The sequence below is a fragment of the Rhinatrema bivittatum genome, chromosome 7, assembly GCF_901001135.1.
Source record: "Rhinatrema bivittatum chromosome 7, aRhiBiv1.1, whole genome shotgun sequence".
Lineage (NCBI taxonomy): Eukaryota > Metazoa > Chordata > Amphibia > Gymnophiona > Rhinatrematidae > Rhinatrema > Rhinatrema bivittatum.
In genome coordinates this window covers 261,318,798-261,335,926 of record NC_042621.1, presented here as the reverse complement: position 1 = coordinate 261,335,926, position 17,129 = coordinate 261,318,798, and the positions used below count along the sequence as shown (strand labels likewise).

The following is a 17,129-nucleotide window of genomic DNA, read 5'->3' as shown; positions in this document are numbered from 1 at the left end:
GTGTGCCCAGGAGAGGTGGATGGGTGCGTGTTAGGAAAACGGGACCACCCAGTTTGGATGCCCGTTTTTAGTGCGTCCATATTGCATCTGCCTGCTAGTATGTGTGCTGCTAGCGGCTCTAAGCTCGAAAGGTGGTGACAGCAGTCTTAAAAACGGTAAGGAGGGAACCGGATAGGAACCATCCTAAGGCCCTCTTCAAGGGGGTAGATTTTTGGACAGACCTAGTGTCTGAACTTACATCCCAATGCATTGAGGTATTCTGCCACATGAAACCAGCCCTGCGGGAACCCGAGTGCATCAGGATGAGGGGCTGCCAGAAATCCAGATGTGACCTAAAACCTCCCTCCTTGATTTGGGTCTGCTAAGCGGACTTTGTCAACAGGGATTTCTCTCCTTCCTGCCAATGCTGTATGCCTGCCGCAACAACCTGCCCTGTCCAAGCCACAAAGGGCCCGGATGGGACCAGGTAATGTGCCTGCAGCGTAAGAGAAAGTATGCTGGTAACAGATCGAGCGCGGCCCTCCCTCGCTGATCCTGCCCAGCCTTCCCTTAGGTATGATGTCCTCACTTGGGGGCTTTTCCTCATTTTTAAATCCGCATGCAGCGCAATGCCTCTTCGAGGTGATGCACGCAGTGCCCGATTCTGACATGGATGCTGGATAACAGTGCACCTAAAGAATCTTTCTTAACCCGGCCCTTGACAGTTAGATGGAGCCCTTCACAAAAGGCACTGGAGGGTCCACGGGATGTCAAACCAGCGTGGAACGGCCAAAGGGAGCAGCTGGGTGCATGTCCGATTTTCATATCATTTGCAGCTTGGGAACTTCCTTTAATCAAGTCGCTGCATAAAATGAAGGATTAATTCTACAGCTGCTGGTACCAAATTATCTCAAAACCCACAACATAAACCATAAGGAATTACGATGTCTCCAAAACAGAACATGCTTTAAGAAAGCCCTTAAAACGTTCCTCTTCAAAAAAAAAAGCATTCCCAAGCTTAAATGACAATGGACATACTCCACACTATGAAGCCCCAAAGGGTAAGAATAACACAAACAAACACCAATAATGATCTCCCTTTGAAAATATAGATGTGTGAGACCAAAGACTCATTATATATCAAAGAATATGAATGACCATCATAAAGCACAGGTATAAGCACACTAACGGGTGCTTTATAACCTCAACTTTGTGCTGGAAGCTTTAATCAGAGGTCATTCAGGATTTGGACGTACTCCAACACATCCACCCTCACAGGGTACCTCTTAGGGGCCAGAAATGAGGGCAGAACTCAACTATCTTGATAGAACAAACTCTCCTTTCTGTGTTTTTTACTCTTCCCCCCCCCCCCCCCCCATCTCAGATGATCATAGTATGTTTACTCCCCTCTCTCTTGTGTGATCTGGGTATTGCCATGTTTCTCCTGTTCTTTGATTATGTGTGTGCACACTGTCCCCCGCTCTGAACGTAGGAAGGGCAGGCGATAAATAAATAAATAAACCTCTTTCAGAAACTATGCATCCCTACAAGGCCAAGCCAGCTGACTGACCCCTGACTGGTTTTCCAGTCTCATATGACGCTGAGGCAGAAGGTGCACGTGAGCCTACCCTGAAATGTTCTCAATAGGCCACGTATTGACGTGAGAGGTGAGGAACCAGGCCTGGCTCACTTGGGCCTTGTGAACTGGGGCCAGGTAGTCCCGCCATACCCATTCACAGGTGGGATGTCCCCGGGGTGCCCTGCAGTGCAGACTTACCACAGTTGGCTGAAATGATGAATAGAGAGGGTCCCGATGCTCTTGCTCCTCGCTCGGACTGTGCGCTGCTGAAGCCGTATCCGCCGACTCCTCTTGGTCCTCCTCCTCCTCCGTAACTGCATCAAGGCTTCCGCTAGGCGTCTGTCCCCAGCACAGTCCCAGACAATCTGCGCTCGCTCCTGGGCCCTCTTGTCCCCGCTGTTCTGGAAAAGGCCCTGAATCTGGAGAAGGTCAATGTCCTGAAATATGTTGGCCGAAGCCTTTTTTCTTGCTCGCGGCTCTGATGCCGGCCATGGAAGGGGAGGTTCACAAGCCACGGATGCCGGAGTTCCCATGGACTTTAAGGAAGAAAACTCCTGCAGAAGTAGAACACAAAAAGGGATGAGTACCCCAGGGTATGCGGCAAAACTAACATCGGTCATCAGAACCAAAGCAATCATGACCCGGGCGCTACCGTTTATCTTATCAGTCAAACAAAGCTTGCTAGGGGGGGGGGTCAATAAACCCTTGCAGGTCTACTAGGGAGATAAGAATTCCCTACTAGACATGCAAGTGCTCGCTTCAAAGTTCTGCAGTCTCTCTGCCAGTACCACACTGGGCCTTTAATACTTATTACACTGGATCTGATCTGCTCATTTCTCTGCACTTGTGGATGGAAATGATGATGTGTCTAGCATCTGGGCTAGACAGTTTATAATCAGTCCAGCGGCAGCCATTGACCTGTTCAGTGACACCATAGCATTGCATGTAGCAGTGGTCAGTGCTGGTGGGGGGAGGGACAAAGGTCATAAACCTCAGATGTCATGCTTTCTCGTAAACGTGTTTAATATAACACTTTATCAAAATGCAGTTCTAACTAAGTCCAACCTGCTGGAATTCTCCTTCTGCCTCCAGGTTCCCCTGCCTATTGATGACTGCATTCCCATGCTTTCCCCAGGACTGTGCTTTAGGACGGGCCTTGCACACAGCTGACGGGTACCTCCCCTGTGACCAAACACACCTCCGAGGGTTATTAGGGCACAGTACTCGAACGAAATCCGCTATGAAGGGCCAAAAAGCGGAATATAAAAATCCGATAATAATAATAATAGAGCTCTCCTTCCTCCGAGTGCATAAAATCTCCAGGAAAACAAAATCACCCTCTCAGCTTGCAGTCTCTACGAGCACGGCTGTGGAAAAATTCAGCGAGTAAAGTCCCCTTTAAACAGAGCAGCGGATCGCAGCCAAACCAGCTCCAGAAAGGCGTGAACTTTACCTCGCTGGTCTCTGCCCACGCTGGGTAATCTGACGGTACTAAGACCAAGCACTCTCAGCCACGAAGATAACCGAAGGGAAGTCCTCTGAAACCCAACCCGGCAGATTCACGTTCCGCCATCCCCCACCAAACTGAAAGCCTGAGGCACTCAGAACCGGAGACCTAGAAAACTTTGCACCCGAAGGTCACTTCCTGACTGACCTTTGCGCCTCCCCCTACCAAGACCGGCCACTGGGGGAATGGGGCGTTGAGGGCCTTTCCTCTCCAAGGCCCACGCTATGGGTTGTGGTGTGCCTGCTTCTGAGGGTAAGGGTGTGCAGCCTGCCCACAACAGTCGCCACACTGCCAGTCCTCCCGCAGGGGAGGGGGCAAACAGGAGAACGTGAAGTCTCTCATTTCTGGTGTACGTAGGTCATCGACTAAGTTGCAGGCCATGGACTCATTTAATACATCTTTGACAGGCTTTCCGGAGTTATCCTCCCTTAATCAGACCTGAGAGGAAGCAGCACGGTTACACTGGGCTTAAATAACAGAGAATCAGCTGTGTCTTTGGAAGCCTGCATAGGGCATTACAGCTCAGCAAAGGGAAGGCAGATGAGGGCGGGCAGAGGCTGACATCGGTGACGGAGACAGTAAATCGTTTGCAGTCTGATAATGGAGGAGAAAGCCATTGACTTTATTAAGTCCCTTTGTGTTGGTTCCGGAGTATCTGTGTTTTGTGTTCTTCTGCAGTTCTGAAACGCCCTTTCAAGATTACAGCTCAGTAAAAGAATGGGGTGGGATGGGGGGAGGGGAGGGGAGGGGAAGCTTGACACCCTCATTTCTACATATTCAAGGGGACTAACTGTATTTAGAAGAAGTAGCCAAGATTATTCTACAGGGGTTAAGGAAGTGCGCCACGGACAGTGCAACTCTGAAAAAGAAATCAGAAGGGTCTCCTGCACCCTGCACAGGCCGCCCTGCCCTGTATCTCGAGGACGAGAGGGTCCTTTCCAAACACACAATGCAGCTTTGCAGGACTCTGAGCTTCCATTCCACACTGCACCCCTCCAAGGGTGCCAGGTGCTCACATCTGTACGCTTTGCAATACAGAGGGGCTGATGTAATATCATGTGCATTAAAAGCCCGTCCAAACGTTCAACACGTGCACATCCAGTGCAGTAAAATTAGTGGCCGCATTAACAGAGAAGCACTAGGGAACAACTGTGCATCCCTAGCGCTCAATGTATCAGGCACGCGCCTGTCCAGGCCTCTGTGGAGGGTCTGGAGCCCTGATCATTATCCAGCTTTATTTTAAAATGCTCCACATTTATTCTCTGAAGAACCCCTTACATGACTGATTTTGTTCTCCCCTCTGGTTCAGAAAACTCTAAACTTTTAACATTGAAGCTCAGCAAACGTGCATCTCAATGGTGCTCTCTACCCAGCTTTATTCCTTCCCTGCAAGCAGTAGAATTGAGTATAGCAACCATGTCAAGTAGGAGGAATCACATAGGACAGTATTTTTTCAATTTCTCCGGAGCAATTGACTTGCGGCTTGACTTAACGCCAGCTCCGGGGCTGGCATTAAGTTTGCCTTGTTAACGAGTATGCGTTGGGCGTCGGGAGGTTTTCTGCATTGGGGGGTGGGGGGGGGGGGGTGGTGGTAATAGCCAATAGCTTCATCTACATGGCATTTACATGTGATGAGCGCTATTAGCTACGCGAGAGTTTGGACACTCGTTTTGGATGCGCTAATCCCCTTATTGCATTGAGTGTTAGCCTAGCGCATCCAAAACGTGCATCCAACCGTGCGTTGTCCTGTGCGCTAGGCACTTTACTGCATCAGCTCCTGAGTGGGGAGGAAGTGTAAACTGTGGCCATCCTGAGGCTCCCATCTCATTGGGGAATAGTCCTGTGTTGCAAAGCCCATGGGCAGGTCTTCCTCCTCATGTACATCCGCACGTCATACTGGGGGATCACAGACAACCATTGTGCCCAGAGAAGAATGTACACAGAGGACAGAATACTGCTACTTCACTCTGGGAAGAGGCCATCAGGAAGGCATTATTTCAAACTCATCTTTTGCAGAGAGGATATAGAACCAAAATGATCTCCTGTCTTAAGAATTTGGCAAACTGATCAGAAACAGGTGAGTCACCCAGAAAGTACCACACATGCACTTTTATTCATCGGTAAAAGATCCAATGGGCAGGACATCAGACCACACAGCCCACTGCTCTTCTACTGGCAGCCCTTTACCAAGCTTCTTTGTTGCATGCAATTGGCTGGAGCTCTTTTCTTGAATTGTTTAATGTATGTTTTATGCTTATGATATTTTATATATGTTAATTCATGCATGCATGTTTCTGTTTGTTTAATGCATGTTTTAATGATTTCGATATTATTCATGAAGCCTGTTGATTGAGGCTTTTAGGTTATGTAGTTGGCCTGGGGCAGTTTACTAGAGATCCAGTGTACAAATCGCTAAATTGACTGCTTTACTTTTCAAAACTGCACAGCATAAAGGTGGATGATTGGAAGGCCTCCCGCCGCATCACCTCTGTTTACAACTCTGTACAGCTTGGAAAACAAACACGGGATGATGTCATTTACATAGTCCGACGCCATCATCCTCCGCCCATTTCACACTGACCTGACGAAGGGAGCGTAAAGCTCAACAGCAAGTCACAAGTGCATCACGCTGACCCCAATAAAAACGACATCGCCGGCCACCGGTTTGCTGACCCTCATTTTCTCAGGCATTCATTCAGTTGGCTAAAGAGCTCGGCTAGCAAAGGGTGCCCCCTTCTCTGTCTCCCAAACTCTAAGCCCCACACCAGTTGTCACTGCAAGCAGAGGAGTGGAAGCTGAGCATTCCACTACAGACAAAGCAGGAGGCTTTTCCTGTACGTGTTATGTTTCTGTTATTTCAAGATTATTTTGTAAAGCTCATCTACAGATGCTTTATAAGCCATAATGCCTTGCGGTACACAACTCTTAGGGTATGAAAGTGTTATTTCTTGCAAGTCTGAGCTGGCAGGACGGTTAGCCTCACTACTCTTTTCATGATACTCCTGTCAAAATTTGCACAATGCAGCACTCATATAATAAGAAACAATGACTACAAAGCAGATTGTTTAATATAATGATCAGGACTACTAAAGAAATATTTCATTTATAAATGCATCCGCGCAATGAAGAAAATAACTTATTTGCAAGTCAGTTGTCTGCACAATTTTGGAATCACTTCTACTACTACTCCTTGTTGCCCTCTCATTCCTGTTGGGTCCCACTCTGAAGATCTAGGAGCTTTCATCTGCTTGCACAATTCGGCTCAGTTTTTGGTCCTGCCAATGTTTGAACATCCGAGACAGGTCGAAACCTTTCTAAAGGGAGTTTAATTGATTCTTTGCAACCCAAATTCTAGATCTGTTCTTCAGGCTTCAGGTCTCCTAACATTCCTTCATGTGAAAATCCTAGAGGAGTCCAGATATTGAAAAGGACAAGCTTACAAACTCCCTAAAATGTTACCCTTCCTTATCTACAACAGAGGAGAGAATGGCACCTGCTCTTGGCTACATCACATATTCAAACCTCAGCAGATGCACACACTTAAGGCATAAAAAACCTTTATGATGTCTTGTAAATCCCTAGACTTCCCTCTCATATACTACCCAACACTGTACAACAATAAATCACCATACCCACAAAATTAACACAATTAGTTGTGCATCATCAAGCCAGACCTGCGTGTAGATTCTTATTGAACAAGGCAGCAAGAAGAAAGTACATAATAATAACAGTATGCAAATAGAACGGGCCAGAATAGTACCACAAGACAAAAGCAGGGCTTTGAGAACACAGACCCCAAATGAAGCATTACTACTGTTATCAGTGCTTACTGAAAGAAACTACTAAATAATTTCTTGCCTTGCAGCACTGAAGCTTCCAGGTATTCACCAAAAGCTATTACATCTGTCTCTATCCATTCCACTACTTTCCCCTTAGCTAAACGAAGGAAACACAAAATGGTTCAGATTAAAAGGAAATAATTACTCTTCTTGAGAAAAACCAAGCAGTATTGCAGGAGATCTCACAGAAATGCCCTCACTATTTAATGATAACCAAAGACATCACCAGTCAACAAAGTCACGACGAATAAAAAATGACCGACGAACCATGCAAATGCAAAATGCCCAAATTTTGCGGAGAAATAAACGTGGGATGGGAAGCAACCACTGTGGGGAGAAAGCAAAGACCTCCACCCCACATCCCCCAGTGTTCGGCAAGCTATGGAAACGGTAAGCTGGATGTAGAATCACGAATCCGGGGGGGGGGGGGGGGCAATGTTACAGATCTCCAATGGGGCGACATTAAGAGCCGCTGAATCTAGACGTAACCAACCGAGTGCAAGCGAATGACCTCCAAACCTGATTCTGCAGAGAGGTTCGCCGCGGCTGCTCTCCCATCTGGACGGCCAGGCTCTAACCCACTTCGCAGGCACGGCCGCCGGGATGAGCCTGCACTTCATTGACAAAACTTACCCCTAGGCAGAAGCCACCAATCCCCGGCCCGGCCGCGGGGCCCGCCCACAATCCGAAATAGAAGGCTCTGAGGCCGGCGGACCAATCAGCGGGCGTCGGGGCGGGGCGACGGGAGGCAGTGGGGCTGCGGTCCACGTGGCACTTTGCGGCTCAGACTCATTGACGTCAATGGCCTGAGCTGAGAGCCGCGTCGCTGGCACTGAGGTGCTTGTCGGAGCGGCTTTCAGCGCTGGGGGTTGGGCCGCATTCCTGCCCGTGGGGAATGGCTCTTGCGTAGGTTGTACATCAAAGGATGTCTGGTTTGGTTTTGGCCCCACCCGTCCTCGGCGCTGAAAAACGAAATGAATAGGGAAGTACAGAGAGGACTTTGGCCATAGCAGCTGAGAATCAGGAGGTGCTTGTTTATGCTTAGCTGCCTTCCTGTTATGCGTAATGGTGTTGACGTTTGCAGTTTCAATGGCTGGCTGAGTTTCAGTGCTCAAATTGTAAGGGAAATGATGGTGATAGGTCACAAGTGCCACCAGTTTTTAACTTCAGGCCCACCACCCTTCCCTTACTGGTGGGCCTGAATCTATATATTCCATTATGGAAAAAGATAGGGAAGCACGGAATGAAAGAAATACACTTTATTAAAGAACAAGGACCCTCTCTTGCTCCCCCCCCTTCCCCCCAAGGTATCCATGAAGACAGAGAAAACATTTACAGGGGGTTGCTGATCTGTGGTGGAACCTACCTCCCTGCCACTTATTCATTCCAGAAGGCAGTAAACCTTTTATTGGGGAACATGAAAACGCATGCAAATTCTGGGACATTTCCCGAAGATAGGGCTACCAATTTTTCAAGTTCCAAATGAGCTCACATAACAATTTGCACAAATATTTTTATTTAGGAAAACAAGTGCAATGTATACTTAACTCTTAAGGTCTCATCTACAAATAATAAGCAGCACATTTTTACATCTTAACGCCCAACAGGTCCAATAAACAGTATGTGGCTGAGCCTTTGGTTTGCTACTAGATGGCTTAACTCTCTTAACCATCAGGATTAGTAACAGCAGTGGGATTTTTACATTCTTTTTCAGTCTTTCCACTGAGCTGATTGGATTGGCTATGCCAAGGGCATAAGGCGGAGCTAAAGGGAGAGAGTGTATGGTCTTTTTGAGTTGGTTCTAGAGGAGTAAAGAGCAGTTTTACTTTCTTCCTGCTGTCAGGCCGATACAGTAAACGGTGTGGGAGAGCAGGCGAGCGCCCGCTCTGCCGACGCACACCCAGGCCACTCTCCCGTATGTTGGGCCCACTAACCCAGCTTGGTATTTTTCTTGTGTCTAGAGGAGATTCCTCATCAGCACGCTCCCTGTCTGAGTGAGTCTGCCTCCTTTTTGGAGAGAGAGAGAGAGATTTTTGGAGAGTTTGGGCAGCTTTTGGATTCTTTTTCTTGTTCTGGGAAACACCCTGTGCTTTGGAGAGGGCAACTCCTCCCCCCAATCCTGAGAGCAGGAGCTGGAGATCTGTGAGCGACCCCTCTACTCTCTAAAGGAAGCAAGACCAGTGACAGCACTACCCAGTGTGAGATATTTTGAACTTAGAGACTTTGGGATTTTTCCCCCTTTTCGTTAGTGAGGTTTTTCCCACCCCCTCTGCACAACTTGGAGAAAGGAGATGCAGAGCTTTTGTTAAGACTGGAACATCAGGCTTCTCTCCTGGAGAAGTCACACAGAAAGGAAGGAGAGAACAGGATTGTAACATCAAGATCTGGAGGCTCCCGACCGGATCTCCATCCCAGAGAGGTCAGGACACAGGCTGCGGGCACCAGACTGAAACTTGGACTGGGGTAGGATCTTTTCATGGCGTGGGACTCCTCGCTAGGATTCCCCAAATTACTGGGCAGATGAGGAGACAGTGGCAAGCTCCCTCCCAGGAGCCAGGGAGATGGACAGAAGAACCCCAGCGAGGAGGCAATGTAAATAGTTTGGATGTACAGCTTCATTCGTGGAAAGTTTGTGGGACAGCGATTGATGTTTTGGAAATAATCAGTAAGCTTTATTCGAACACCCAGTCTGAGTCCAGCCTGTTTGTCCCTGAGGAGGAAACTGCAGCTATGAGACACACACACACACACACACACACACACACACACACACACACGTCAGGAGAGACCCTCCGTCTCCTGGGCCACAGAGGATTTCCTTCCCCCCACCCCACAGAAAGAGCTCACTCCCTGGGAGGTGCAGGGAGAAGGGGGAAAGCAGCCCAGAAGAAGAAACACTGTTATGTCCCTAGGGGAAACAGAAAATTCCCCCCCCCCCCCCGACAAAGGGTTACCTGTATGCATAAATAGCCAATACATAATTTAACTTTATTTAAAGAAAAGAGTGGCGTGGTGGCTGAGCTGTGAAGACTTGGCCTGTGCATCCCTGGGTACTGGGTTCAAGGATCCCCTGAGGAATTGTCCCCCCCCTAGCCCCACCCATGTGCTCTGAACTCTGGGAGATAGTCCCAGCACCTTACTTACAGGCCGATTCAGTAAAAACGCGGGAGAGCGGACGAACGCCCGCTCTCCCGGCGCGCGCACTGGCCCCTTGCCGGTGCACGCGATACAGTATGCATATGAGGTGGTGCGGTAGAATCGGGGAAAAGGAGGCGCTAGGGACACTAGCGCGTCCCTAGCGCCTCCTTTTAGCCTGGAGCAGCGGCTGTCAGCGGGTTTGACAGCCGACGCTCAATTTTGCTGGCGTCGGTTCTCGAGTCCGCTGACAGCCACGGGCTCGGAAACCGGACGCCGGCAAAATTGAGCGTCCGGTTTTCAGCCCGACAGTCGCAGGCCGAATTCAAAATTTATTTTTTTTTAAACTTTTTTACTCTTCGGGACCTCCGACTTAATATCGCCATGATATTAAGTCAGAGGGTGCACAGAAAAGCAGTTGTTACTGCTTTTCTGTGCACTTTCCCGGTGCCGGAAGAAATTAGTGCCTACCTTTGGGTCGGTGCTAATTTCTGAAAGTAAAATGTGCAGCTTGGCTGCACATTTTACTTTCTGTATCCCGCACGCATACCTAATAGCGCCCTCAACATGCATTTGCATGTTGAGGGCGCTATTAGGTGCCGCGGCTTAGACGCGCGTTTTCCTCCCCTTACTGAATAAGGGGTAAGGGAAAACGCGCGTCCAAGAGCAGGCTAACAGTGCGCTCCATCGGCCTTTTAGAAAACAAAGGTGCTAGCAGGTTGACGAGCTACTGTACATGTATTCAGAGCACATCCTTCAGAAGCAGGCCTGATTATTAGTTATGGAAGTCTTTGCAATAAATGCCTCTGAAATTATATTGTAAAAACAAAATCCCTTTTGGTGAGTCCCATTCTGGCTGCTACTTTAGTGTTTTCTACACTGGCTTTACATCAGTGAAAAATACACTCTGCATTACGGAAGGACAAACTTTTTTTTAACTGGGGCTACATTACTGGCTTTCGCTTCTAACAGAGTCCAGGCCCTCCCCTCCCCCCGAGCTCCTTGAACTGGGAAGGTAGGGCTCCCTTATAGCTTTCTTCCTTTCTCTCTCTCTCTCTCTCATATGCTTTTTCACTCACACATTCTCTCACATATCTCTCTCCCTCAGGCAGGGGAGGGATGGGGCCCCCTTAAAGCTCTCTCCCTCTCCCTCATACACTTTCAAATGCTCACTCGCTCTCTTCTCTCTCCCTCACATACTTCTATCTTTCACTCAAGCTTACACCCTCTTTCCCTCACTCACACCCACTCGCTCCCTCACATACCTTCCCCCCCCTCTCTCACTCTCTTACATGCTATCCCCCTTTCTCTCACTCTCATACCTCTCTCTCACACCCTCCCCCTCCCTCTGTCACTCTTGCTCATTCTCACCTCGGTTACTTCGGGGGGCCTCCTCTTCTCTTAGGTTGCAGGTGGGATGAACTCTGCCAGCAGCCATAGTGGCTCCCTTTCTCTTTGGCTACCAGTGGGATGGGCTCTACTAGTGGCCCCGGGGCCTCCATTTCTCTTCTGCTGATGTCATAACAGACCCGAAGTCACACTGAGACATGCAGCAACAGACTCGTGAGAATGACAGTTCATGGTGCTGGTGGGCTGGGTACAAGTAGTGGCACGAGGTAGGCAGCCTGAATTAACAGAGTAACGGGCCATGTCTAGTCCATTGGCTGGTCAGCATACAGGTCGATAACAGTCCCTACACACAAAACGTGCACAAGAGTGATGCAGAGAGAAGAGCAAATGGATACATGACAGAAGCTATAGACGGCAGCAAGAGAGTTCTCCCCACCCTCCATAAGTGTTGCGACGCTCGGTTTCGCTTAACGCAGCCGAGCTTGCTCACCCTCCAGTCGACCGCACTTCCTGCTTCTCCAGAAGAGGGCAGAGCACCCTCCAAGACTCCGTGGTGTCTTGCAGCCTACCCCGCGGGCGGGCGGGCGGCCTGGATCCACGGCCAGAACGCCGCTGTCTCATTAAGCCCCGCCTCCTGGACGTCTCTACGCGCGACATTGCAGGAGGTTTAAAGGGACCAGGGTGGGAAGACCTGAGCCTGCCCCATAGATGACGTCATCCCAAGAATCCACCCAAACACCGCTTAACCACAACAATAAGAACATAAGAATTGTCATGCTGGGTCAGACCAAGGTCCATCGAGTCCAGCATACTGTCTGACAGTGGCCAATCTGAGTCACAGGCACATGGAGATCCCAAAAAATTAGGTCTATATCCTGTTACTGACTCTCAGGAATAGCAATGGCTTTCTTTAGTCTACATAGCTAATGATGTATTGTCTTTTCAACTTTTCCTCCAGGAACTTCCCCAAACTTCCCTAAGAGATGGTCCCTACTCCTTGGAGCTCACAATCTAGTCAAGACAGACAGATGAGAGACAGACAAAAACACAAAGAAGAGACATTGAGTTAAAGAAATGAGGCCATGATTGAGAAGAATGGCAAATAATTCTGTTTTCTATTTAGATTCCACCTTTCATGACTGTGTTTCTATAATTTAATGCTGAGGAGTCTTTTAGGATTTGTTTTCCTGCATAATAATGACAAACGGCACTGTGCATACCTTCTCCCATCCCACTACTACAGTATTTGGCATAATCTATCAGAATATACTGGATAGCGTATAATGTATGTGTGAAATGCATAGAGAAAAATTTGATCATGTTTCCCCGGTTCTGATGGGATTACATTGGTTGCCGGTTCAGTTCCGCATACAATATAAGTGCCTAACTTTAATCCATAAAGCAATCTATGGCACGAATTCGGAATGGCTGAATGCCTCTCTACGTATCCATGTCCCATCACGAAATTTGAGGTCCCTTGGGCAGGCCTTGTTGACCATCCCATCGCCCAAACTGGCTCACCTTAGTTCAGTGAGGGAGAGGTCTTTATCTTTAGCAGGGCCAAAAATGTGGAATTCCTTACCCGCTGAGATTCGGACAGAGGAGGACATTAATAGCTTTAGGAAGCAGATAAAAACCTGGCTATTCGAACAGGCTTTCAGCCTAAATAGTTGATCCCGTTCATCATAGTAATACTGAGACACTAGGGGAGGAAGGAGATGAGAGTTGAAGAAGGAGGGAGGGGAGATGGGTGGGTGGGGGGGAGGAGGGTAGATGGATGGGTGGAGGGAAGGGGGGTAACCTGAGAAGATGTGGCAGAATTGTTGGGATTTGAAAGAGCATAGTTTTAATGTATTTTAGTCAGCTAGCCTTTAGTTTTAAATGTATTTTAGCCATGTATTATGTTTAATGATATTTTTTTTTTTTAGTATATATGTGCTTGAAGGTTGCTACTGCAATTTCAATCAATGTAAACCGCCTTGAAATGAATTTGAAAGCCGGTATATAAGGTTGAACAAATAAATAAATAAATAAATATTTATTGTGTATTTAGCTCTCGCCATTTCATTGGCAGCTAAGGGCAAGTCACATTCAGGTACAGTACGGGTCAGCTACCCATTCAGCCTTAAAACACTTGTAGTCCACTAACGTTGCTGCCATTTTGGTCAGGAAGAATGCATTAAATAATGTCCTTCCCAGAGGATTTATGGACATAGATGAGGTGGGACTGTATATATTGCAAAGGGCATGTAAAGAATATTTTCAGAGCTCATGCACGCTACCATCTTAACAAAACATCCCATAGATGTGCGCGTGGCTATCTGAAGATCCTGAAACTTGGGTGCTTTCTTCTGTGTTACAGTAAGCTTTTCACAGTTTAGCCTGGCCTGAATAAAATATTTTCCTGTATTATTATACACTGATTACTGGTACTATACCTTATCCATAAAGGACTTTTCCCCATTCTCTGTCAAAGGAAAAAAAAATCTTTACTGGATAAAGCCTTCAATTGTTGAATCCTTTACATTGTTACCTGCTGACTCCTGATCCTTAATGCAAAGAAATTGCTAGCAGCTCACCCCATGGTCATTCCAGTTCAGCCCAGTTACAGGAATTCCACTTCTGGGTGGAACAGTTTTAGAAGGCTGACAGCCTGGGCTCCCAATGAATGCAAATCCAGTTTGGCGGCACCTGCAGAAATCTGATGCTAAAAGCCTCCTGGTGTGGACTTCGAGGTAACAATGTGTGATCTAATGTTAGACAGGTAGGAGAGTTTTAGGCAGGTCTCATCCTTCAGCGTGAGAGTGGTTGGAAGATGAGGGAATGGGAAACCGTGCTGGTTGTTTTTTTATTTTGCTGTGCTGTTCCCTGTTCCAGGATCTCCCCCCATCTGCTCTCTGGGCCTTGGAAAAAAATAGTTTCTTTGCAGCTTGTGATATCCTTTTTGTACATCAACATAAAAATGATCCAAATAGGCTGTTGTAGGTGAGCTTTCTAGACCTAGGATGGCCATCTGTCCTCCTTTACACAGGACAGTCCTGGTTTTTTAAAGAAAAGGTCCTCTGTCTTGCTTTCCGTGGCCTTTTTAGAGGTGGAGAAGGATAGCATTGCTGTACTATGAAAGAGGGGCCTGCATAGGACAGAGTGTGCTTGTAGCCAAACAATTGCATGTCATCATTACCAATCTCATGAAACTTGAAACACCGTTTGACACTTGGATGGCAGTATAAGTACACCCAGCAGTCTCATTATAAATATACTGTGGTATCCATGACACGCCTTAAGAATTCTGAGGTTTTTGGGTAAGGTAAGAACATACCATACTGGATCACACCAAGGGTCCATGAAGCCCAGCATCCTGTCTCCAACAGTGGCCAATCCAGGCTACAAGTACCTGGCAAATAAACAACTAAGAAGATTCCATGTTACTGATACCAATAATAGCAGTGGCTATTCCCTAAATCAACTTGATTAATAACAGGTAATGGATTCTCCTCCAAGATGTTATCGAAACCTTTTTTAAACCCAGCTACACTAACTGCACTAACCACATCCTCTGGCAACAAATTCCAGAGCTTAATTGTGCAGTGAGTGAAAAATAATTTTCTCCAATTAGTCTTAAATGTGCTACTTGCTAACTTCATGGAATGCCCCCTAGTCCTTCTATTATCTGAAAGTGTAAATAACTGATTCACATTTACCCATTCTAAACCTCTCATGATTTTAAAGACCTCTATCATATCCCCCTCAGCCATCTCTTCTCCAAGCTGAACAGCCCTAACCTCTTTAGCCTTTCCTTATAGGGAAGCTGTTCCATCCCCTTTATCATTTTGGTTGTCCTTCTCTGTACCTTCTCCAGTGCAACTATATCTTTTTTGAGATGCAGCAATCAGAACTGTACACAGTACTCAAGATGCAGTCTCACCATGGAGTGATACAAAGGCATTATGACATTTTCCATTTTATTTACCATTTGGATGCCCAATCTTCCAGTCTCACAAGGTCCTTCTGCAATTTATCACAATCCACTTGTGATTTAACTACTCTGAATAATTTTGTATCATCTGCAAATGGGCATCACATCACTCGTTGTACCCCTTTCAAGATCATTTATAAATATATTGAAAAGCACCGGTCCAAGTACAGATCCCTGAGGCACTCCACTGTTTACCCTTTTTCACTGAGAAAATTGACCATTTAATCCTACTCTCTGTTTCCTGTCTTTTAGCCAGTTTGTAATCCACGAAAGGACATCGCCACCTATGCCCTGACTTTTTAGCTTTCTTAGAAGCCTCTCATGAGGGACTTTGTCAAATGCCTTCTGAAAATCCACTGGAGTCAATGAGATTGCAATGAGATTTGTAAGTCCTCGAGGGTGCACAATCTGTACACGTTTTATCGGGTGCCTGCATCTTAGATTCATTCTATTGCCCATATTTGCATGGCACGGGAAAGAACAAGAAGGTTCATTCAAAAGTGCGCTCTTGCTGAGGTAGCTGAGAACACATACAGAGAGTAGAGTATCGGAGGTGTGTTATATGACCCCCTACCAGCACACTAGGGTGGCCTGGTGCTTTGCTTTATACAGGACAGTCCTGTTTTAAAAGAAAATTCCCTGTGTCCTGCTTAAGCGAGAACAGCAATGACAAGGACCGGCAAAGAGCAAAAAGCTTAACTCTGGTCTTTAGGTCATTGTTTTCAGTAGGGGAATGCGATGCATCTAAGGTGGGAAACAGCATTGCTAAATGTGAAATGAAATGATTACAAACTGAATTACAGAGGAGAAGGAGAAGGTACATGCACTCCTTGCTACTAAAAGACCTCAAGAATGCATTGATTGCATCCTTCGCAGCTCTCGTCAACTTGTCCTTGAACATGGAGCAGGGAGGAGGATCCCCTCCAGGGCCCATGGCATTAAGTATGGCAAGCGCCAAGTGTATTTAAACAAAGCAGAGGGACACTTGGGCGTTCCAACATAAAGGGGACCATACTCAAAGGCATTTAGCCGGATACCATGAGTTATCCAGCTAAATGCCATCTTTTGAATATTTTGTACAGAGACCCGATAGTCCCTAAATTCCAACTGGAATAGCTGGTGCGGGGGCTCTAAATTTCAGAAAGGAATAAAGTGGACCCCAGTAACAGAGAGGAGGGACCGCACCGTTGCTGATTCATTTATCCACCTATCTCTGCAAGCCAGCCAGTGGCTGAATATTGCCACCTCAGTCTTTACTGAAGCGCTTGTGAAACAACAGGACACAGAATACACTTTTCCTTTGATAAATCTATTTGAATTAGCAACTGTGTGGACCCTCCTCTCTGTTATTTGGGTGCCCCCTATTCCCTTCTGAAATTTTGGCCCACCGCCAGCTAGTCCAACTGGAATATAGGGGCTTCTTACAATGGATACTCCCTCCAATTTACAGTTCCTCGTAAATGATATCTGGGTATTGCTGAAGCTCTAGTTGGATCTTTTCTTTATTTCCACTTCTCTATTTTCTCTTTTTAACCGATTAGATACCTCCTCGAGTCTGTGGTGCTCACTGGATGGGAATTTGTTCTAAGCATCTTGTGGATGCCACTTCTTCTCCCCTGTCCTGCTTCCTCTGGAAACTGAATGAGTTTCCTCACCATCTAAATGAATTCTTTGCTTTGGTGTTTACAAACAAAGATGTGGAGAAACCTGTTCCAGAGATGGTTTTCAAGGGTGATGAGTCAGATGAACTGAACCAAATTATGG

The 17,129-nt window shown here is 47.0% G+C and overlaps 1 protein-coding gene across 1 annotated transcript in view; it reads right to left on the bottom strand.

Annotated features, from left to right (window-relative positions):
- Nucleotides 1–7,549, bottom strand: part of AVPI1 (arginine vasopressin induced 1) — a 10,756-nt gene extending 3,207 nt beyond the window's left edge. The window contains exons 1-2 of the mRNA XM_029610144.1: nucleotides 7,424–7,549; nucleotides 1,757–2,112 (exon numbers count right to left, since the gene is read on the bottom strand). Of these exons, the coding sequence (XP_029466004.1) occupies nucleotides 1,757–2,112; nucleotides 7,424–7,462 (395 nt within the window). The 5' untranslated portion in view covers nucleotides 7,463–7,549. The remainder of the gene's footprint in view (nucleotides 1–1,756; nucleotides 2,113–7,423) is intronic.
- Nucleotides 7,550–17,129: the final 9,580 nt, after the last annotated feature.